The sequence below is a fragment of the Dermochelys coriacea genome, chromosome 3 (genome assembly GCF_009764565.3).
Source record: "Dermochelys coriacea isolate rDerCor1 chromosome 3, rDerCor1.pri.v4, whole genome shotgun sequence".
In the NCBI taxonomy this organism is placed as follows: Eukaryota; Metazoa; Chordata; order Testudines; family Dermochelyidae; genus Dermochelys; species Dermochelys coriacea.
In genome coordinates, this window is record NC_050070.1 from 202,029,774 (window position 1) to 202,053,764 (window position 23,991).

Here is a 23,991-nt window from a genome sequence, read left to right on the forward strand (position 1 = left end):
TGTCGGTGATTTTTTTTATGACTATAAATATGTGACATATGCATCTCATGATACAAATAAATGGAGAGAATTTGAACTGGAATGAAAGGGAAAAAAAATCCCTCTTCCCTGACTATGCACGATGACGTTGGGCCAGATTTTGCTTTTTACACCATCATGAAACTGAAGTAAGTTCACTGCAAGCTACTTATGGCCGGAGTCTTCTCTATTTCACTGGAAGAAATCCAGAGAAACTCCATTGACATCTGCCTCTCTATTGCCACATTCTGCACTCTGTTTCCCCAGTGAGGATCCTGGGTAAGTAGGATCTGACATCGCTCAACAGAAGCTGCAATATAAGCTCTGATTTAGTTCTTTCATAAAGTGTTATGCACTTTATGGCACTGCATTAAAGAATAACACAGTGATTTCTCAATTGCCTTCTAATGATGGCTATTTATTCCCTTCCATGGAGCTTCCAGTATACCCTCCGAATAGACAGTTGACTATCAGACAGCAGAACCCTTCTAAAGGGTATCATTATTTTAACTATCTGCTCAAAAGTGCTTAACAGTCCCTTGGAAACCCTTTCTCCCAATTAAATCTTGAGATTATGACAAAGCCGATGTATTCCAGAAATGTTTCAAGTCCCTTGCCTGCTACAGTTCTCTGCAATCTGAACAGCCTTACTTGCAGCTAAGGTGAATGTCTCTTGAGTGCAGTGGGATCTACAGGGTCATTTATACAGTCTCTGTTGCCTAAAAGCACTGCTGTCCTGCAGGGGGAGAGGTTGGATTCTTTTTGGAGGAGAAGAGATGTAGGAAGACAGTAAAGCTTGGAATACTTTTCTCTGGAGGCCAGAAATGACAAAACGTAATAGGCGATATAAAGCAGCAGTAGTAATAATAATACCTTGCTCTTATATAACACCTTTTCAACTTTAAATCTCAAAGCACTTTACAAAGGAATCAGTGTCATTATCCTATGACACTATAAAATGCTCTGATGGCAACTGGCCCCTCTTGTGGATCCCTTGCAATTCTAAACAGGTATCTGAACACAATTATACAGTGTTTTTCAGTTTTTGAACTTTAACTTCATAATGCATCATTCTAGCATGGCCTGTCCGAAACGCAGTGTGGCATCATAATGCATCATTTTAGCATGGCTGACTTCTGGTAGTGTCTGGCTACTTCCATCCGCTGTGTCATTTTGATCTACACTTTACTCTCCCCAGCAACCAAAACCCTCAGGCACTCTCTACAGCCACAAGAGCTCTCACTGCATAATAAACCCCAAACCGCAGCAGTAAGCTTCAGAGCCGGGTCTAGAGACTTGGGCTCATAATGGTGCTAAAAATAGCAGTGTAAATGTTCTGTTCAGACTGGAGCCTGGGCTCTGAGATCCAACCCCCTCACCAGGTTTCAGAGCCCGAATTCCAGCCCAAGCGGGAACGTCTACACTGCTATTTTTAGCAGCGTAGCACAAGTCTGTAGACCTGGGCTCTGAGACTGCCACAGGTTGTTTGTTTTTGCAGTACAGACTTAGCTGAAGATTTTGCACCTGAGAGTACTGTCCCATTGGCTGGGGGGACACACCAATCACAGTACATGTTTAGTATAATTTTTATACCTATTATTGTTGGAGAATTGCATGGGATTTTAGTTGACTTTAATGGTAATCACACTGATAAAACCCTATACCGCTCTTTGACATTTTCCCTGCTTAGTGACAAGATGAGCCCTGATATGTCACTACACTTATACGCATCACGAAGGGGACTCTGCAGCACAGAGTTTGTTTGAAAAGTCTGTTCTGCAAATTATCGAGCAGACGTTCTGTTAATATCTTGTTAAAAATGAGTGTTTTTAGACTAGAAACCAGCCTCTCTATGATTAAAGATCAAAGCCATGGAAGTGTCATTGAAACCCCTTTCAAGTAGTTACAGTTCTGTAATTCTTTGCAATGAAGGAGGGTGTTCTGAAAGGTTTCTTAACTAGCTCACTAACAACGCTAGCCTGGATTTGCACTCCACGTAACCAGAAATTCTATACTGAATCTCACTGGAGGTTTCCATTTATCTGTGGCACTTTAATGGGCAATCCACAGTTTTCTTGCACAGCAGAGTCTGACCTTGTACTGATCAGCGTAGCCTCTGAGACCCCGATATTAACCATCCAAATGTGCATGTGAGGATTACAGGTATAGCCAAATGCTCAAATCAGCTAGAAAGAACAGGATAATGCACTTCTTTTATGTGGCAATACCAATCATGTTTACAGATGAAATGGCTACAGAGCATTACTCAGTGCTCAGAGTGGTAGCCGTGTTAGTCTGTATCAGCAAAAAGAACGAGGAGTACTTGTGGCATAAATTTGTTAGTCTCTAAGGTGCCACAAGGACTCCTTGTTGCTTATTACTCAGTGCTGTGTTTTCTAGCAGTGCTCCTTGATTTATCTCTCAGCTTAATGGCACACGGTAGAATTGCTACATTGATTAACAACTCCTTGAGTCCTTTCGAACCACTGCTCTCTTCTGCCTCTCAGTGTTATCATCTCTCATAAATTCTGTAGAGTCAAAAGATTATTTTAAACGGTATAAACGAGGGAAACTTTTTGATAAAGTAACCTTCCTTTTCCCCACCTCACCACCTATCTATGAGCATTGCACTTAGCAGACAAGTCCACACAGGAGCTTGGGGTGCTTTGTTTAAAAAGATTCTTTGTCACATAGCTGTTTACTAATGAAGGTTTCTCTTAAAGTAAATATTAATTTGTACTGAACTGGTGCATATGTTAATTGGAGATATAATTAAATGTCAGACCAGCTCTCTCCAGGAAGGTTTCCACAAGTCTGGAATACTTTGATTTTTTTTCAAATAAGCTTTTTATTAACTTTTCTCTATCAAATGGCATAAAAAGAATAATTTTGCCCACTATGAAAACAAAACGACCTCTGGGACAAGACTCGACAACTGTTCAGCAGTGCCTGGCAACACTACACAAAAAATATGAGCAGGAACATTATAGATTGTTGGGTAAAATTTTAAAGTGTGCCTAAGCGATTTAGGAGCCTAAACTCCATTTTTCAAAAGAGATGTAGGCACCTAGGAACCTACGTCCCATTGACTTTCAATGAGAATTAGGCTCAGAAGCCGAGATTTTTAAAGGTATTTAGGCATTGCTGTGCTTAGCATTGCAACAATGAATTGATTTAGGTGCGTCAATCTCATTTTCAAAGTGATTTAAGAACTTCAGTACCTAATTCCCATTGACTGTCAATAAGAATTTGGCTCCTAAGTGTCTCAATCATTTTTGAAAATGAGATATAAGCCCTTAAATCAGTTAGACATTGCAACACTGAAAGCAGCAACGTCTATATCGCTTTAAAAATCTGGGCCCTGAGCCACACAGATCCACAGCACCTCTCAGTGATGCAGCGTTTGTGATGCTCTGAGTTTGAGTTTAGCAAACAGATAAGGGCCTGGCTACACTTGCAGATGTAGAGCGCTTTGAGTTAAACCAGCCATCGGAGAGCGCAGTAGGGAAAGCACTGCAGTCTGTCCACACTGACTGTTTCAAGCGCACTGGCATGGCCACATTTGCGGCACTTGCAGTGGCATTGGGAGCTGTGCATTATGGGCAGCTATCCCAGCATGCAAGTGGCTGCAACGTGCTTTTCAAATGGGGGGCGGGTGGGGTGGAGTGTGACAGGGAGTGTGTTGTGTGTATGTGGGGGGAGAGAGTGTGGGTTTTTTGGGGGGGCTGAGAGCATGTCAGCATGCTGTCTTGTGAGTTCAGAGAGCAGCAGACCCCCCTCGTTCCCCCGCCCCTCTCTCTCACGCACAGCATTCCGCACTAATGGTTGCTTTGTCTCGGAGCAGATAAGCAGCCGGCTGTCAGAAACGGAGCTTTCAAAGGGCATTTCCACAATCCTACAGCCGATTCCAAACACTGACAAGAGTGGCCTCTTGACTTAATTTCAGAGTAGCAGCCGTGTTAGTCTGTATTCGCAAAAAGAAAAGGAGTACTTGTGGCACCTTAGAGACTAACAAATGTATTAGAGCATAAGCTTTCGTGAGCTACAGCTCACTTCATCGGATGCATTTGGTGGAAAAAACAGAGGAGAGATTTATATACACACACACACAGAGAACATGAAACAATGGGTTTATCATACACACTGTAAGGAGAGTGATCACTTAAGATAAGCCATCACCAGCAGCGGGGGGGGGGGAAGGAGGAAAACCTTTCATGGTGACAAGCAAGGTAGGCTAATTCCAGCAGTTAACAAGAATATCAGAGGAACAGTGGGGGGCGGGGCGGGCGGGAGAAATACCATGGGGAAATAGTTTTACTTTGTGTAATGACTCATCCATTCCCAGTCTCTATTCAAGCCTAAGTTAATTGTATCCAGTTTGCAAATTAATTCCAATTCAGCAGTCTCTCGTTGGAGTCTGTTTTTGAAGCTTTTTTGTTGAAGGATAGCCACTCTTAGGTCTCATCATCTCAGGCATTGGCACCCTGACAGCAGGATTGTCTGGCTATGTAGACTCCCTCCTCAGACCCTTCGTTACCAGCACTCCCAGCTATCTTCGAGACACCACTGACTTCCTGGGGAAACTACAGTCCATTGGTGATCTTCCTAAAAACACCATCCTAGCCACTATGGATATAGAAGCCCTCTACACCAACATTCCACACAAAGATGGACTACAAGCCGTCAGGAACAGTATCCCTGATACTGTCACGGCTAATCTGGTGGCAGAACTTTGTGACTTTGTCCTCACCCATAACTATTTCACATTTGGTGACACTGTATACCTTCAAATCAGCGGCACTGCGATGGGTACCCGCATGGCCCCACAGTATGCCAACATTTTTATGGCTGACTTAGAACAACGCTTCCTCAGCTGTCGTCCCCTAATGCCCCTACTCTACTTGCGCTACATTAATGACATCTTCATCATCTGGACCCATGGAAAAGAAGCTCTTGAGGAATTCCACCATGATTTCAACAATTTCCATCCCACCATCAACCTCAGCCTGGACCAGTCCACACAAGAGGTCCACTTCCTGGACACTACGGTGCTAATAAGCGATAGTCACATAAACACCACCCTAGATCGGAAACCTACTGACCGCTATTCCTACCTACATGCCTCTAGCTTTCATCCAGATCATACCACTCGATCCATTGTCTACAGCCAAGCGCTACGATATAACCGCATTTGCTCCAACCCCTCAGACAGAGACAAACACCTACAAGATCTCTATCATGCATTCCTACAACTACAATACCCACCTGCTGAAGTCAAGAAACAGATTGACAGAGCCAGAAGAGTACCCAGAAGTCACCTACTACAGGACAGGCCCAACAAAGAAAATAACAGAACGCCACTAGCCATCACCTTCAGCCCCCAACTAAAACCTCTCCAACGCATCATCAAGGATCTACAACCTATCCTGAAGGATGACCCATCACTCTCACAGATCTTGGGAGACAGGCCAGTCCTTGCTTACAGACAGCCCCCCAATCTGAAGCAAATACTCACCAGCAACCACACACCACACAACAGAACCACTAACCCAGGAACCTATCCTTGCAACAAAGCCCGTTGCCAACTCTGTCCACATATCTATTCAGGGGATACCATCATAGGGCCTAATCACATCAGCCACACTATCAGAGGCTCGTTCACCTGCGCATCTACCAATGTGATATATGCCATCATGTGCCAGCAATGCCCCTCTGCCATGTACATTGGCCAAACTGGACAGTCTCTACGTAAAAGAATGAATGGACACAAATCAGACGTCAAGAATTATAACATTCAAAAACCAGTTGGAGAACACTTCAATCTCTCTGGTCACTTGATCACAGACCTAAGAGTGGCTATCCTTCAACAAAAAAGCTTCAAAAACAGACTCCAACGAGAGACTGCTGAATTGGAATTAATTTGCAAACTGGATACAATTAACTTAGGCTTGAATAGAGACTGGGAATGGATGAGTCATTACACAAAGTAAAACTATTTCCCCATGGTATTTCTCCCCCCCCACCCCACCCTCCACTGTTCCTCTGATATTCTTGTTAACTGCTGGAATTAGCCTACCTTGCTTGTCACCATGAAAGGTTTTCCTCCTTTCCCCCCCCTCCTGCTAGTGATGGCTTATCTTAAGTGATCACTCTCCTTACAGTGTGTATGATAAACCCATTGTTTCATGTTCTCTTGTGTGTGTATATAAATCTCTCCTCTGCTTTTTCCACCAAATGCATCCGATGAAGTGAGCTGTAGCTCACGAAAGCTTATGCTCTAATAAATTTGTTAGTCTCTAAGGTGCCACAAATACTCCTTTTCTCTTGACTTAAGGGGATTATGGGATGTTTCCGGAGGCTGATCAGAGTGCAGTAAAGCAACACCTCATGCTGCGGGGCTCCAGCGAGGGCACAGCTGATGTTATTCCACTTGCCGAGGTGGAGTACCAGCAGCGCTGTAGCCATGGAGTCAGAGTGCTCTACGTGCCTTGCCAGTGTGGACGGGTAGTGAGCTAGTGTCCCCGGGGCTCCTTTATTGCGTTATACCTCACAAGTGTAGCCAAGCCCTAAGGCTCAGACTCCATTCACAACCTCATGTAATGGAACCTCCCTTCCCCCTACTGCACCATTCAGGTTCTTGGAACCTTCAATGCTCCCATCCTCCCATCTCTACATCCGAGAGAGGCGTGAAACCAAGCAGAAGTTAGTATAGCTAGAGGCTGAGGTACAGTATCAGCTGGGTGTTTAAAATACAAGCCTGTCCTCCCTCAGGCAGGTCTGTTTACAAACCAAGTCCTATGGCGAAAGAGGCCTTCCCACAGTGGATGGAGAATGCTCCCATCCCAGTCACAGTGGTTGTGCCCCTATTACTTCCACGGCTGTTAGAGCACTGCAGGAATGCTGTCCCCTCATTGTGTGTATTTGTTTTCTTCCTTCTTTACTGATTTTTTTTTTAAATCTCGAGCTGGGGACATCACTTGGGCACCACAGTCCCTTTAAACTATTCAGTGTCATTCCTAATTACGCAGTCTGGTTGGGCAGACAGACCATGGCCGTGGGGAAAAGGAAGATCTGGAATAACCCATCAAGCATTCTGCAGATGGGAAATTCCCCTACTTCGAACCAGGAACAGCCATCACAGCTGCCTGTGGTACTTCTGAAGGTCAGCAGTACAGAGGGATTTTATCCTCATCTAGTCACCTGCACTTGGGTATTGCTGAGGAGCAGATGAGCAATCCCATAGGGGCCTGATCCAGCACCCACTGAAGTGGATAGAAATCTTGCCATTGACCTTAAGTATGTATTTGGTATGATGTTTTCCCATTCAGACTCCTAGTTCCATTTTGAGAGGATTTTAGTCTAGATCTAATATATTTATGTCCCTCCATCATATACATCCACAGTTGACATTACACAGCATATTCTATGCAAGTGATGGGCTACATACAAGTAAAAAATGGATGTTAAAAAAAAATCTTGCCTGAGAGCCGTAAGACTTTTCTTCTCTACTTAGAGTCCAGCTCTGACGTCAAGTACATGTGCTTTACACTGATGTCATGGTACCAAGCTGAATGGGTCTCTCCTGATTTACATCACCATAAAGGAGATAGAATCAGGCCTCTAGACTTTGCATTCTTTCTGGAAAAATGTAAGTCTCTGAATATTTTAGTTAGGTGCAGTACATGGATAAAAGGGATAATGCATAATGTCATTCTACTTTCTGCTTTTGTCAGGTGAGCTATACAATTCTAGACTGATGTAAAGAACAAATACAAATTATACCGAGCATTTTAAATGGTTTTAAAAAATAGCATGACAATCCGTTTCCTTCTAAAAGATTTCATAAAGCCGATTTGGGACTAAAAAAATAAAAAGCATTATTTAGCATGAAAGGACTGTGGTAATTTCATTACATTAACCTAAATTCTTCAGGTTCAGTGTTGTTAGCTTTTGAAAGGGAATTATTCTTTTTGAAACAAATCCCACGAGAGTTCTTCTTCTGATGGATTTGGAAGATAAGAAGAGTGAGCTAAACTACAGTGTGCTCAATGCCTCGGAAGGAAGAGGAATACCTTACCATACATGGATATCACCTATGAATTGTAGCACATATTATTATCAGTTGTATTATTTATGTGACCATACTGCTTACAAATCCCTGCTAAGGGGGAAGGGCTGCTCCTCTGGAAAATGGTCCCGGGCAAAAATGTTCAAATACTGGCAATGATGCACTTTTGGCCCAGAGACTTCCTTGAAGTTGGATCTGCTTCCTCCAGACTGCACTAGGTTGAAATCTGGACCACTTAGGCTATGTCTACACTTGGACCTGGAGGTGTGATTCCCAGCTCAGGTAGATGTTGTTGTGCTAGCTCTCCTCAAGCTAGCATGCTAAATATAGCAGTGTTGCTGCAGTAGAACAGGCAGCAGCAAGCCATGGTACGAGTTAGCCACGCTGAGTGAGAATCTGCCCGAACCCCCTTGGTATGTATTGGGGTGGCTAGCCCATGCTGTTGCTCGCCACCGCCTGTGCTACCCCAGAGACATTGCTACTTTTGTATGCTAGCTCAATGAGCATGTAGCAGGGACTCAAACTCTCAGCTCATAGTGCAGACATACCCTTGCATAAACCCGCAGAACAGTCATTAAATAATCAAGCCAGCAATAAGCATGGACATTCCACGGACTTGAGGTGAGTTGCCAAGTGCTTACATTAGATCTGGATTTGGCACCCCTGTCTCTGAAGGTGACTGAATCCACTCACCCGTGCGGCCACTGCTGCTGCAGAACCAGTATTTGTGTGGTGCTACACTCTGCAGTAGCAGCCCACCCATAGGCTCTGACTTTTATTTTCCCCTGGGGGTGCTCCACCCCCACTGTGGCCCAAGGCCCCGCCCCTTCCCCCAAGACCCCACCCACACCCCATCTCTTCCTGACCCTGCTCCGCCCCCTCCCTCAAAGCTCCTGCCCACCCGCTGCTCTCCGCCCTCCCTCAAGTGCCTCCCTCAGCTGCCAAACAGCTGATCAGCCACACCTCCAAACAGCTGATTTCAAACAGCTGTTCGTGGCACCATCGAACAGCTGTGGCTGATTGGTGCTGACCACCCACTACTTTTTTCCCGTGGATGTTTGAGCCCTGGTGCACAGATGGAGTCTGCACCTATGGGCCCACCAGTCACTTACAGGAAGAGGTGCCCCGGCAAGCACCAGTTTAGCACAACTTAGTGATGCCACAATGGTGAGTGAATTAAAAATCAACAGGAATATATAATAACATGGAAAACATGCAAGTTATGCACATGGCATGTTTACACAATGTGTTCCCTTGTCTTCCTCTCCTTTCAGCTCTTCCAAATGTCATGTCACCCACCTGTTTTGCCTGGTCTTTGTTTGTCAGTTCTTTGACGTAAGGACTCTTTTACTTTATGTTTATACAGTGTCCAATATAATGGGGTCTTGTTCTGATTGGGTGCTATTACCATACTAAACTATTAATGACTAATTAATACATATTTGATACTAATCATTAATAACAATTCCTAGCTTAAAGGTAGAGAATGCTGGAATGATGGAGGGAGAACTGACAGGGAGGAATATAAACAGGATCAAAGAGAGTCCCCTCGTGCAGAAAAGGAAAGGGAGAATCTTTAACCCAGCTGTACTTTGATTGACAGCAGCTTGCTAATTGCTCAGTGATTCAGACGGGCGAGGGAGTCTATCTAGATTTTCTCTTGGCATGCAAGTCAGATCCCTAAATAATTCACATTCATTTGCAAGTTATTCTCGCAGAAGGTGTTGAATTGTAACTGTTTAAGGGCAAGTGACAGCTTGTATTTTATTTTCTGAACAGACCAAAATTAGAACAGACAAGATAGACGTAAATATATCAGGATAACCGCAACAGGAACAGGCTAAATATTAGCCGTTCAGGATATTATCTGAAGCAGATGTATGTCTGGAGTTGAAGTGCCGTGCATATTTTGCTTAAAATTTTTGTTAGGGCTTGATGCCCATATTATCGAGGAAAGTTCAAAAGCTGAAAAATATGCTTTTCCCCGAGCAGATTGTATAGCTTCTAGTAGAGATTAAAGTGGCAAATTCAGATCGAGCTACCAGGAGAGAGGACAATCACACCCCACACATCCAGTATTTTGGAGATATAGATATAAGGGATTGCTAATTCCCCGGTGCTATTATGCATGATGATGGGCAAAGAAGCATAAAATGAGGTAGAAAGCCCCAAAAGGAGCAGAAAGGGGAGAAACAGCAGTAAGGCATGACTCCCACACCCATCCCTAGGGCCTGTGGAGGCCCTCTATGCTAGATCCGTATCTGGTCAGTGCTCCACAGCTCATGAGGGTGGAGGAATGAGAAGGTGTGTCAGGGGAAGGGGTAGAGAGGGGGAGCAGCTGCTCTGTATGGCGTACTCCCCTCTCTGACTGGCAGAATTTCTGTTAGAATACAGAGGGGAAGCTACTGCTGTTCCAAGTGGTTTTATTGCCTTTTGTTCCATGCTGTGTCCACTCACCCATGGAAGGGGAGAAGAATTTAGGCACAGCAGGCTGGCCAAGGGCAACGTGGATGCCAAGGGGGAGAGAATGGCTGCCAGACATTAGTACAGAGGAAACCCTCCGGTCATTGGGACTTTCTTTCTGTACAGATCCCACAGATCCATGAGGTTTAGAAGCCACCACCCTTGCTTCCTCCATGGCCATCCAGGCACGAGGCGGAATCTGTAAGACAGATCCTCAGCTGAGACCTGATACAAAGCCTATTGAAGTCAGTGAAAGTCTTTCCAATGGTTTAAATAGATTTTGGATTCAGTCCCTGGTGTAAATCTGGCATATTCCCATTGAAGTAGGCCAGGTCTACTCCAGCTGAGTATGTGGCCTGATGTGAGGTGAACCCTATGGAGTTTCTCCAAGTCTTCTGTCCCCTTTGTCCAAGATATAGCACAGGAGGGTACAATGTGGTCCCTAGGAATGTCCTTTGCTTTCTATCTGAATCTAATTTCTATTCTTGACTATTTGTAACTTTAAGCTCCTTAAGTTTTATTATAACCAACCCCTCTCCTGCTTCTGTGCCCCCATTTTTTTTCAGATGCCAAGAATGTCTGTTTGAAGAGAGATTTATTTTGTTAGATCCCTGCTACTGTTATCACACTTGACATCTCCCAAGTGCATTAAAAAGCTCTTTCAGTTCATGCATGTTTAGAATGTATTCTGTGATGGCAATTCTGATCACAATCTAGCTGGAGACAAGTTGAATGGATACTAGAAAAAACACAACCTGCCATGATCATGTTTATTTTGGGAATTTTATAAACGTTGGTTGATTGATTAATGGCTTCTATTTAAAATACATCCATATTGCATAGTTTTATTTAGGATACCAGACAGTTATCTTTTCTTGGGAAGAGCTCAAGTAGAGATAGGGAAGTATCAGCTATGAGATGAGTGGGGTTGTAATTGAAAAACCTCTTTTTTAAAACTATGACTTGTAAAACTTCATCTTGGCTGACCCATCCATGAACATGGACTTCACAATGTAGAAAAAAGGCATGCAATATTAGCACTAATAAGTATGACTGAATAATTAAATTATTTTACTACTTTTACAACAGCGATAGGATTATTCTGAATCAGTTACATAAATGGTTCCTAAAATTTCCTATCACTCTTATGTTATTTAAAATTTCTTACACATCAATTAGTTTGAAATAATAAGACTTTAGGCTATCATTAATTGCTGCACTGTAGACATGACCTGTATTTAAACTTTCTGCAATGAAAATTAAGCTGAAGCAACAAAGAATCTTCGCTAACAGAAAAGGTTTCTTCAGCCTTCAATAACAAAGAAAATTAAGGGAGCAATGATACACAAGAGACTCTTTGTCGTTTATCCATTTTCTGCTGTACATGCTAAGACAGATTGCTGCAGCTATAAGCTTTATCTATAAGTGTTTAAACACATAGTTTGTATTTTCCATGTATTCTTTCCAGATTATGCAATATAACTACTTCTGCCAAAAGTCCAATGCTGAAAGAACATATTATTCATGTAAAGGGAGGCCAGCTTCATAAATAATCCAAGGACTTATTTGTTAGAGAAACATCACTTAGAAATACTGCAATGGATTACTCCTGGGAGAATTCTGTGCCACTGCGTGTGCACAGAATTCATGCCCTGTGCAGATTTCTTTGCTTCCCTGCAGAAAAATGACTTTCTGACAGGGAAGCAAAGGGAAGCTTCAAGAGCAGTCACACATCACTCCTAGTAGTGCAGATACATGTTTTAGCACCCGGAGCAGCCTTTGGAGAGGAAAATCACTGTGGGGCTGGGTGACACCCCAGCCATTGCTTCTACCTGAGACGGATCAGCTGCTGTCCTGGCTGGGCTGGAGCAGGAGAGGACGTGATTCCTTTTCCCCTGCAAGGAGTGGCTGGGGCGGTGTAAGACCCACCCCCAGAAACCTCCCCTAGCTGTACGAAGCTCAGCATCCTCCCCTGCTTCTTGCCCCCATTGCCTCTCAGCTGTGGGGGGGGCACACTCAATGGGGAGTGGCTTCCCCCCCACATCCACCCAACCCTCGTGAATCCACACCTCCCATACCCAGACACCCCTGCCAAGCGTCACCCAGTACATCCAGAATACCCCTAGCCCTCCATACCCAAACCCCACCCCACTGCACCTCAACCCCTGCCCTCAAATCCCTTGCCTCCGGATCCTCACTCTTGCACCCAGACCACCCTCTACTGAGCTCCTGGCACTCAAACCCCCACTCCGACAAGCCCCACACCCCTGCACCACCCTGAGCCCTCACATCCAGACCCCCATGCCACTGACCCCCCAATTAGCTGCACCCAGACTCCTACCCCACTAAGCCTCACTTCCCTAGCACCCAGACACCCCTGCTGAGACCCCCACACCCATACCCCTCTCCTGAGCCCCAATCACCTTCACCTGGAAGCCCCTGCAGAGTCTCACTGCCTCTGCACCTGGAACCCCAGCCCCCAACGAGCCTCTGTGCATCCAGATCCCCCCACACCTAGACCCTCCACTGAGCTGCTTGCACCCAGATTGTCCCACACAGAATCCTCTCACCCCACACCTGGATCCCCCCACACTGAGCCCCTCCACACTTGGATCCTGCCTGGTTGAGCATGTCTGCCCTATACCTGGTGCAGAGGGGCAGGGCCCCAGGGTGTTTTTGGACCTTCTGCTGTGCCAGGGTCGGGTACAGCCTCACTGCTGAGTCTGGGTCCCGGGGGTGGGGTTGGGGCTGCAGGGTGATCTCCCACCTTTGTGCAGCCAGTGGCTTGTGCTCCCCACTGTCATGCTGGATCCTCTGCATTTATTTATTGACAAATGAAACTCACAGAATTTTTAAATATTGGGTGCAGAATTTTTAATTTTTTGGTGCAGAATGCCCTCAGAAATAATAGATATGTAAGGTAAATGTGGATGGGGGAGCTTTAAATAGTTCAGTCAGTGCTCTTGCTTTTCAGTTAGCTAACAGAGATGGGTTTATTGGAGAGACACGTTGTCTACACACATGGGGAATTCACAGTTCTTAATTTTTATCTGCCTGCTGTTGTGGCTCACTGAGAAGCTTTTAATCTGCCTTGATCTCTTTGTAAAAGAGGCCTTAAGACAGCTGAAGTTCTCCTTCAGAGCCAGCCTTCTGCTCTGTTCATGTACTGATGCCACATTCTAGCATCTGTGACACCAGAGCTGGTTTCAGGCTAGCAACTTGTAATGTCACACCCCCATGGATTGCAGCATTCATCATCAGGATCTGACTGCTTACACAGAAGGGGAATTAGAAACATTAAATATTATAAAAAGATAAACTAGCCCAAGATGAATAATTAGGAAGGCTGGAAGGAGACACAGGAGAAAACTGCTCTCCTTTCAATTATTTTAAAAGCAGAATACCTTATAATCAGGACCTCCTGTTATCTGGCCATGGAGAATTCATCTTGTGCCACAGAACTGTGCTCGAGAATCTCAGCTTTCATTTTTAAAAACTGTTTCTAGCACATGCTATTGCAGATGTACACTTAGGTGATGTTTTAAGTTAAAACCTATGTAGTGATGCCTGTCTGAATCTGCAGAGAGCCTGAAACAATAGCTCTAAGAGATGTGAATTGCCCCAATTCCCATGGACTCTGCTACTACAATTGGCATTCTCCCAAGATACTGCAAAATTTGCAGTTTTGTGTGTGTCTCCCTGCCCCAGCTCTACCAAGATCTGCCTTGTCTTCTCCAACTTTGTTCTCAAGGTAAATTATTTAATTACAGTGCATGCTTCCTGCACTGTTTGTTGGGGCCAGGCTTTGGGGAGCTAGGATGGGAGTCCAGCTTGTAGGCAGGGAGTGTGGAAGCCAGATGTAACTAGTGAGCTGGGTCTGGTAAGCCAGGGAGATAAGCTGCTGAAGTTGGCTACCAGGATCCCTTCTCTGGCATACATGAAAGCAAAGAGGTAGTCAGCTAGGCCATCTGGAGAACACCACAGCAGCCAAGGCCTAGAGTGGAGCTGGGTCAGAGAACACAGCAAACAAACCCATCTTTAAAATAAAATCACGGTCAAAAATAACCGTGGATGATTTTTTCACCAATGAGTATTTTCAGCATGTGCACACGTTGGTTCAGTGGGGGTGGGGGTAGGAATATAGTATTCTAGGGCGATAGGGTAAGTTAACAATGAAGCAGAATTTAGCGGTTGTTGCCAGAGAATTTGGTCCCATTGTGCTGCTAGAACGTTGTGTACTGAAAAAGTGACTGCACGGTGAGTTATAATTCTCAGATCTTCTATAACCCTCAGCTCCATTCGACATCTATACTGATACCTCTAATGTGTTTTTAACGGCCTTTTGCAGCAGATTCCACTATATGCAATAAAGGCACATTACTAAAAGAATGGTGGAGGGTTTAATTCCCTCAAATGTCATTAGTTCTAACAGGAGTACTGACTCTAAGTCCTAACCCTGTACCGAAAATTTTGCCTTTGTAGCATTTCACAAAACGAGTTTTTAAAATCAGGTACCTTAGATTGTGATTTCTCTAGAGTACCGACTCATACCTTGTAAGGGTTTGTACAACTTGTAGAATGGAACGCTCATTCTGATCGGTGCCTCTGATTCTATGTAATTACCTATTGAATAGTAACTACTGTAGATTTAATCTTTACTATCACTTCTGAAACACGAAGTTCAGTATCAACTATTTGCGAAATAATCTTCCTACATATTTCATGGTATGTATTTTATTTATGTGTTTTTAACACCTACTGAGTGAAAATAGATGTCAGAATGTGATCTGCCAAGTGACAATATTTTCCCATAAGCCTGCTGTCACTAGATATAGAAGCTGACACTACGCCAGGCAGAATTCCAGCTCCACACAACAGCATTGCAAATTTTAGCCTGCGGCGCTGATTCAGGAAAGCATCCTGATGCAGAACAGCGCTCAACTCGTGGTCAAAACCCACTGAAGGAGTTTAAATGTGCTTAATGTTAAATATGGGCTTCAATGCTGCCCTGAACAGGGATTGATTTACACATGTATGTAAAACTCTTTCCGAATCAAGCTTCTGGTACGAGTAAATTATGGCAGTACTCACTAGCTGCTAGTAGCCAGGCTCTTTCGGTAGGGGCTCGCTTCAGCCTCTCTTATGAGGCCCCGTGTACAGTACAGACTTGTGACTGTATCTCCTCCTATTCTTTCTTAAAATCATCAAATTAGCCCTCTTACTGCTGGCATCTGTCAATCACAATGTCATTAACAGTAGGAAAGAAAATTCCCCCTACACTTATGTGTAGCAGAATACAGTAGGTAGTTAAGTCAGTGAATCGCTGCATGAAGTTATGCAACTAGATCCAATGAATTCAGCTAGATTGCTGCATGCCTAACTACCATCCATACTAATGAGAGTTATGTGCATCTGTTACGAGTGGGCATACACTTTGGCCATGAATTCTGTTAAAGCAAAATGTGATGCTATCTCATGTGGGAGTAAGGGCCATGTGATGCCCTGAAGGGATTCGCACTCCCCTCCCTACGTCTGTATAGCTTGCCCTCTTTCCATCTTGCAGAGCATCTATTGGGGAGAGGTTGAGCTTGGGGGCTCAAAATGACCCTTACCCTTTGGTTGCAGAGGAATTGGTGGGCATTGGAGGGGCTATGCTGTCATTCTTCCACCACTTTCCCCAAACACTTGTCCTATTGGCTCTGGAGAAGGGGAGATCCTTGGGCCGATGGGGCCATTCACTCTGTTTTGGAGTGGCCTATTGGATGTGCACTACTTGGTGCACTCTGTCTCCCAACTTTTACTCAGTTGGGTAGATCTCATCCCATGGTCCTTTCAGGCATAGTTTCCCTCAACCTCATTCCTTGGTGCCCTCACTGCCATGTAATGGGGTGAGCGAGGCAAGAGGGAGTCACAGACTTCACCTCCAGGGGAAGGGATAGGTTTATCTGAGCAACTCTATGATGACACAGGGGTTTCCCCCTTGGGATTTGATTTGCTCTCCACAACTGGGGTAACTATTTGGACCGAATAGCCTTCACCCTTCCCACCCCTGTAACATGGCCCAAATTAGGAGATACAGATCAGGATTTGGCTCGTGTTCAGGACAGCACTGAAAACACAGAGAGAGACAGTCTAAAGGGGCAGCGGAAAGCACAGGGGCTGTCCGTGGAAGAAACCTGGGGAGAGATTTCTGGGTCAGGGTGCAGGCTGAAAAGAATGCTCTTGGTGCTGAGAGCAAAAAAAAGCTGTTTCCTGAAATTTGATTACTTTTGTGTTCAGAAACAGTTCAGTTAAATGCTGGTACTGTAACAAAATTGGCCACAAAAAGAAGGATTCTTATACATTTATGGCTGTCACAAGGGTCTCCTGAAAGCTTCTCTCCCACTTTGGGAAAGGGAGGAACACCAATCTGAAGGGGCAAAACTTGGAAGTACAAGGATCAGTCCTAGAATTTTTGTTTAGATGTGGGCCATTAAACAACAGTAAAGTAAGTTGGACTATTGAGTCTGTAATAGGATCTGTGATGTATATAGGGTTAATTGACACAGGCTCAAACATAACAGTTATTAGACCAGACATTAAAGAGGCTAGGAATCCCAAACTGAACCACCTAATTGGTCTCCAACGGAGACAGAGACTGAGGTCAGGGAACCAGTTCAAAAACTGAGAAAACTGGGTTTGAAGATTGGACCTCTGAAATTGGAACAAGAAATCTGGGTGGCAGAAACAGTGGATGAGCTAATGATTAGTTTGGATTTCATTGTGGCTAATAACTGTGCAATCAATGCCAGGCAAGGTATCTTACAAATTCAGTCTGTGGAAATTCCCTATATAGATATGGCCCACATGAGACAAATGGTTTATAGGCAACTGGTTTGCAGTGAACTAATTGTCCTGCTCTAATGGGATAGGAACCATTATAACAGCTATACGCCGTGGTAGCTTTTCAGCAAGGGCAAGATGCGGAGTTTTGAAATCTGTTTTGAGACCCAGAGTCTTGGGGGAATCTTAGCTGGTAAAACTCTTGTGGATCTGAAACAAGAACTGAGCCCCGCTTGTTTGTGGCAAGGTTCTGACAAACAGGAAATTGTAAACAAAGGGATGCAGTTGTGATACATGAGAGATCTGGTAAACGCTAGAGAAGACAATTACAAAGGAATAAAGGTGAACTTCAAGAGTTTCTATTGGATTTGTTCCAGCTCAGTACAGCACACCTAAATGGGGACTAGCAGAACAGTCTACAGTACTTTCCAGTAAGGAATCAGGAGTTGTTCTCCTGATCTAACAAAGATATATGTTGAATTGCACTGGTCCGGCCCAAGGATGATATTGGGGGGAACTGACCCATTAAAAAGTCACCTCACCTACCTGTAGCAAAAAGGGAAGGTACACCACAGGGCATCAAGGAAATGTATCAGGAAGGCATAATCAAGCCTGCTTGGGCCTAATCCATAGTTCTGGTTATGAAAAAGGATGGCAGCAGTTAATGAGAGTAAAAAGCGTACCCTAGCATTCCTCATGTTTGGACGTGAGCTAAGAACCCCAGGAAACCTCTTGTATGGAGTTCCTGGAGAGGAACAAAGGGATTTGAACCATGGGGACTACCCTACATTCCAAAACTGAAAACAATCACACCTTTTGCTAGGGAATACCTGAGGATCGCCTCTGTCAAAATGAAAAAGCTGTGTAATGTTCATCTGGGGAAACCTTTAAAAGGAGGAACCTGGTCTGGTTCCACAATCCTAGAAGATAGAAGGGTAGGAGGCCTAAAGTGGATAAACTTTTGGAGGGAACCCTATAGAGTACTGACCCAAATCAATGAAATGGTATACACTATATTGTTGGGTCACAAGACTAAACCCAACATTATCCATAAGAACCCTCTGAGAAGATACCGAAGGACAGAATTTCAGTTTTGTTGCCCTCTGAATCTGAGAATGTAGCTGTGGAAGTTGAGACTGGAAAAGTTGTTACAGAGTGAATTCTCCTCAAGGGTGGGGTCTGCCTCAGTCAGCAAATTCCACATAAACAATAGACAGTCTGTAGGGTCTATAGTAGGCAGTCTGTAGGGTTTGACATGAAACTCAGGGAGAGAAAAGAGATTTGGGAGGAAATAAAATTCCTTTGGGTTGGTGATGTGAAAACATCTTGACAGAAAGACACTGTACATATGCAAATAGTTAACCTTGTATCATTCTGAATGTTTAAAAAAAAATTTCTGTTTGGGATGGGGCTGGTGAGTGTCACCGTTTTAAGCCTCACCGGGACAACAGGTGAAGCTGAGGTATGTGTGTGTGGGGGTGTTGTTATGATCTGGGTGAAACATTTTTATGGACCGAGATTGATGGGTGTGAGCCCACCCTTCAAATAACAAGACTGTAAGCATAAGGCCCACCTAAGACAAAAGAAGTCTGTGGCCCTGCCCAGGAGCTTTTGCTGAACATTGTTTTGGGCAGGTGTTTGTGTGTGGGAAGCCAGAACAAAAAGTAACTGCCTACAGACAAAAAGGACTGAGAGAGAGAGAGAGAGAGACCATGGTAAGGAGCTGCTACTTTAAAGAATGGTGGCTGACCATGGAAAAACCCTGGGAAGAGGTTTTTGGGTCGGGGTGCAGGCTGAAAAGATACCTTTTGTGCTGTAAGCAAAAGTAGTTGTTTTATGCTACTTGGTTCCTTCTGCACTCAGAAAACACAGGGTTTTGCACATTCCTTGTAAAAAAAACCGACTGCATCAAAGAAAATACCAGACTTCATCAATTTCTCCTTCCAACTGGAACATCGCACAGGGCCTGAACATTGCCTAGCTGCTCAGGTCAAAAGGGGGCAGCAATCGTTAACACTATTATTTCTGACTTTCTAAATGTTAGTTGAGTTATTTCAAAAGAAACTGAGCTCTAGCCTAGCCCTTCAGCTTTTTCAGGAAAGAAGAGAGTACATCTCCTAGAAGCAGAAATCAATATCCTCATGACATTTGCATAAAAACAAAGAACAATCAGCTCCCTGGCAAACTGTTGCCAATGTAATGCTACCGTCTCCCGTCAGTCACCCGGGCTGTCCCTTCTGCACATCATCAGGATACCGAGGTATTTATTATGCTCTCACAGTTCTACTTGCTTTTGTTGCAACAAGTTTGCTCATGAAAATACTTGTCCAATGCTTTCCTGTGTATCGATAGTTGAACCGAGAGCTCATGACAAGCAAGGACCAGCCCTAGTTTTGTGGCCTAATTCTGCCAAGCTGAGAGAAGACAACTAAGCACAATTTAGAATGAAATATCTGCTTTAAACACATTGTATTTTACAAGTTCATTATTCTCTTTGCAAGAGATCTTACAACAACTAAAAACATTAATACAAGAGATTATAATCATGCATTAGTATGTTTAGACACTAGGGTTGCAAATTTTCTAATCGCACAAAACCGAACACCCCCACCCCGCCCCTTCTCCGAGGCACCGCCCCGGCTCACTCTATACCTCTGCACCCCAACGCTCACTCTTCCCTACCCTCACTGGGCTGGGGCAGGGGGAGTACGGGTTCTGGGCTGGGGCTGGGGATGAGGGGTTTGGGGTTCAGAAGGGGATGCCGGGCTGGGCCAGGTGGTTGGGGTGAGGGCTTCGGCTGAGGGTGGGGCTGGGGATAAGGGATTATGGGTACAGGAGGGGGCTCCAGGCTGGGCCAGGAGGTTGGGGTGCAGGGAGGTGCGGGGTCCTGGCAGTGCTTACCGCAGCTCCGAGGAAGCGGCCGCCAGGTCCCTGCGGCCTCTAGGCACATGGGCGGCCAGGCGGCTGTGCATAGTGCATGCTGCCTTCGTGCCCGCAGGCACCACCCCCAGCAGGTCCCATTGGTAGTGGTTCCCTGGTGGCCGCTTCCAGGAGCAGCGTGGAGCCAGGGAAGATAGGGAGTCTGCCCTAGCCCTTGGCCCCCACTGCACTGCTGCCCAGACTTTTAACGGCCCGGTTGGCAGTGCCGACCGGAGTCGGCAGGGTCCCTTTTCGACTGGGTGTTCTGGTAAAAAATCAGATGCCTGACAACCCTAATAGATAGGTGAAGACTATGGTAGAGTCCACGTGGTCAGAAGAGAGATCATGCACATCAGAAAACCAATGTGACTCAAATTAAGGTGACAGTTTAAGCATCAATAAACATATATATTATTTATTATTTCTATTACAGTAGAGCCTAGAGGCCAGGGCCCCAAACTGCTGTCATCATGGTAAATCCCAAAGGGATGTAGCCACCTTGAAGACTGACTGTTGCCTGGATCAATCTCTAACTAGGTCCTGACGATGGTCCCAATATGGTAGGCTCTATACGAACATATAATATACTCTATTTTAAACAGGAGTTAATTCAGGGAAGTCCTATGGCCTGTGTTATACACAGATGACTCAACTGTTCCCTTCTAGCTTTATAATCTATGAAGCTGTGAAGAGACAGTCCCTCCCTCAAAACCTTTACAATCTAATTGTAAGACTATAGAAAACAGGTGGCTAAAACAACACATGGGGGAGCATAAGGAAGCAATGAAATGATCATGGCCAGCATGGAAAAGAGATATCAAAGCAACCAAGAGGCCTAACCACTATTGACTTTGTTGTAGCCATCACAGTAGAAAAAAGTGTAACTCCAGATCCAAAGAAGATGTGATCTTGAGCTACTGATGAGGATTATGAATTATAGAAAGATAGAGATATTTACTTTCAAGGTGCATAGGAACCTTGTGTTAAAAAATTCAGAGGAGAGCTATAAAGATTGCAGTAAATTAAGTCTTCTCTCTGTACACTACTGTCAGACCACTTCCCCACCACAGATCTCTGTCTTGGCTGTACCACCTTGTGTGGTTAAAGATTAGATGTCTGGGGTCTCCCTCCAAATATCTGTACCCCTCAATTGCAACACCCTGCATTTTTAAAGATTATGCACTAATTTGGGGCTTTGCCAAAGCCCATAGGAAGGGGAAACAACATCCCCAGAAGCACACTGGTAACTAGATTGTGACTCAGAGTCAAAATCGGCCTCTTGGAGGGCTGTGGTGAGTACCTGCAGCGGACTGACAGCTGGCACAAATTGCTTCACTTGTGTGTGTTCCACTCACTCCTCAGCCCTTGTCTTCCTCCCTTTCTACCTGGACAGAAGGAGGAGAAGTAGCAGCTCTGTGAAGGCTGTTGCCCCTTACTCCCTGCCACCATATGGCCCTAAAAATATGAAAAACACTGAAAAATATCTATTGTATGCAATCAAAGGTAAGTGCCTTCCTAGCGATTATCTGAAATCCTTTATTATGGGAACTCTCCAATGGGAAGTTATGTTCTGTTACAATACCTAGTTCTCCCAAGTCCCTTGCTAGTCCCCCCAAAGCGACAGTGCTTCAGATGAACTTGTTCTTATTCCATCAGCAAGACACAACACATATTAAAACATTCTGAAAGGTACAATCAGGTAAATGGTAAAAGATCAGAACAAAGTAAACAAAAATGATTGATTAATAACCAAAGCAGTTTATTTCCATTCCCTAGACAGAAGAAAACCTGAGATCCCATGCACATCCGCATCTTCAAGCAGCTGTCCCAAGCCTCCTTCCTCCTAGTCATATCCCCACTGCTCTGTGACACACAATCAAACTCTTATCCCTTCTGCTAGGGCATTTTGGGCATCAACCCTTCTATAAAACAATAAAGAAAGAAATTATTTTCTTATACTCTACTTTCATCTTTCCTGGTGGGTGTGTGTGTCTTTTCCTAAGTCTTTTTCATTTCCACCAGAATAATTCCCCCCTTTTGTCTCTTAATCTCTCCTGGTGGCTCCACTAATTGCCCCTTTCACTGCTTGCCACAATTTCCCCTACCTCTCCCGTCCCCTGGTTACTTCTCTTCTCCTCCCCATCCCTAAGACCTGCTGCCTTGGCACTCTCTTCTCAGCCCTATTAGCTTCTGCTCCTCCTTCTTTCCTATCAACAACGCTTGAATCTCTCCCCTTCCCTCACGCCTCTAATATTTTCCATGCCCCACTCTGCCCCACTTTTTGCCTACAGTCCCTTCCCCTCTCTGATGCTGCCAGTCCTTGATGCCCTTCTCTGGAGACTTTAAGTTCCCTCTTTTCCTTCCCCATAATCTCTCTTTGCTTTTTCAGGGGACTTTCCAGTAGTCTATGGGAAACAGAGCATTGGCCTTCTTTGGGTGGTCTCGGGGGAATAGGATTTTGGCTCTGACTTGGCTGAGAGATGGAACAGAAGATGCTCAGATGATCAAAAGGGCAGTGGAGATGGCTGCCTGAAAAGCTTTTATACTCATGCTGCTACATGCATCTCTTGATTGCTGCCTTAGAAGTAAGACAAAAGCATTACAAACAAAATAGTGAGGTGGCATGTGATGCAAAGAAGCCACAAACTGCTTTCCCAGTCTAAAAAGAATATAACCACCAGTGGCAACATACATTATGAAGCCAGAAGATAATAAAAGGATTCAAAACCTTCAGAGATTTCAGTTATCAGGTAAACTAATGGGCAGTAAACTGTGGACCCTACCGACTCATGTTTTGACATGAAAAATGAAAACAACATGCGCATTACTAGATAAGAAGGGGAACATTTCACTCACTTTCACTATAGTCTCATATTCCATTTCTACTTCTGTTTTTCCTCTACTTCTTGTTCTTCTATGCTCTTTAAAACAAAACCAAGGATCATTTCAATATTTGGTGATTAGCAATTACTCTAAACTAAAATGACATAATTTTGTGCAGTACAAAATAGTAACCTCTCTTTTATCTAGGCACATAATGAACAACAGAAAGATCACTCTGCCCTTCTGAGTGTTGGCTCATTAATATTTGACCGGTTGCTAGGATCACATTAGGCAGTGAATTTGACCAGTTGGTAGGAACACACTAGGCAGTCAAACCAATCTATGAAACATAACCTGTCACTCTTTATTAAAAACGGACAATGTTTCAACATGCTTCTGTGTGAGAGATCTGAGCTTGGGTGCAGCTGGAGCTCAGGCACATTTTGGAAAAAAAAATTCCTCAAGAAAGAGACATATTCTTTTGATAGGGGAAGAAGAGTATATTTCCATAAGGACAATGTCAATCAGCCATGCCACCTCGGTTCCTATTGGAAGGAGTATCTAAGGCCACTATAGATATATCACCTCTGCCTCTGATCATGCCAGATTTCTTAAACTAAGCGGGATTGGCCTTAATCAGTTCTTAGATAGGAGATCTTCAAGAAAAACACAGAATGCTTCAGAAAGTGGTGCTAGAGAATCAACGGATGGAACACTTCCTTTTGAGTCAGTATTAAACCAATCCCTGAGCAGAGGGAGCTACTGAGCATGATGCTGTAGGAGGTGACATTTTCACGGTAAAGTATAAGACCAATATTCTGATCCACCAAAGAGCCCTTAAAAAAAAAAACAAAATGAAACAAAAACACCTAAATTTG

At 44.3% G+C, this 23,991-nt stretch overlaps 1 protein-coding gene across 4 annotated transcripts in view; it reads right to left on the reverse strand.

Annotated features, from left to right (window-relative positions):
- Positions 1 to 23,991, reverse strand: part of PLCB1 (phospholipase C beta 1) — a 657,432-nt gene that overhangs the window by 13,013 nt on the left and 620,428 nt on the right. For 2 of the 4 annotated variants that reach the window (XM_043512118.1, XM_038396761.2), the window contains one exon: positions 23,147 to 23,211. The exons of the other annotated variants lie outside the window; for them this stretch is intronic. In XM_043512118.1, the coding sequence (XP_043368053.1) occupies positions 23,173 to 23,211 (39 nt within the window). In that variant the 3' untranslated portion in view covers positions 23,147 to 23,172. The remainder of the gene's footprint in view (positions 1 to 23,146; positions 23,212 to 23,991) is intronic. 4 annotated transcript variants of the gene reach the window in all.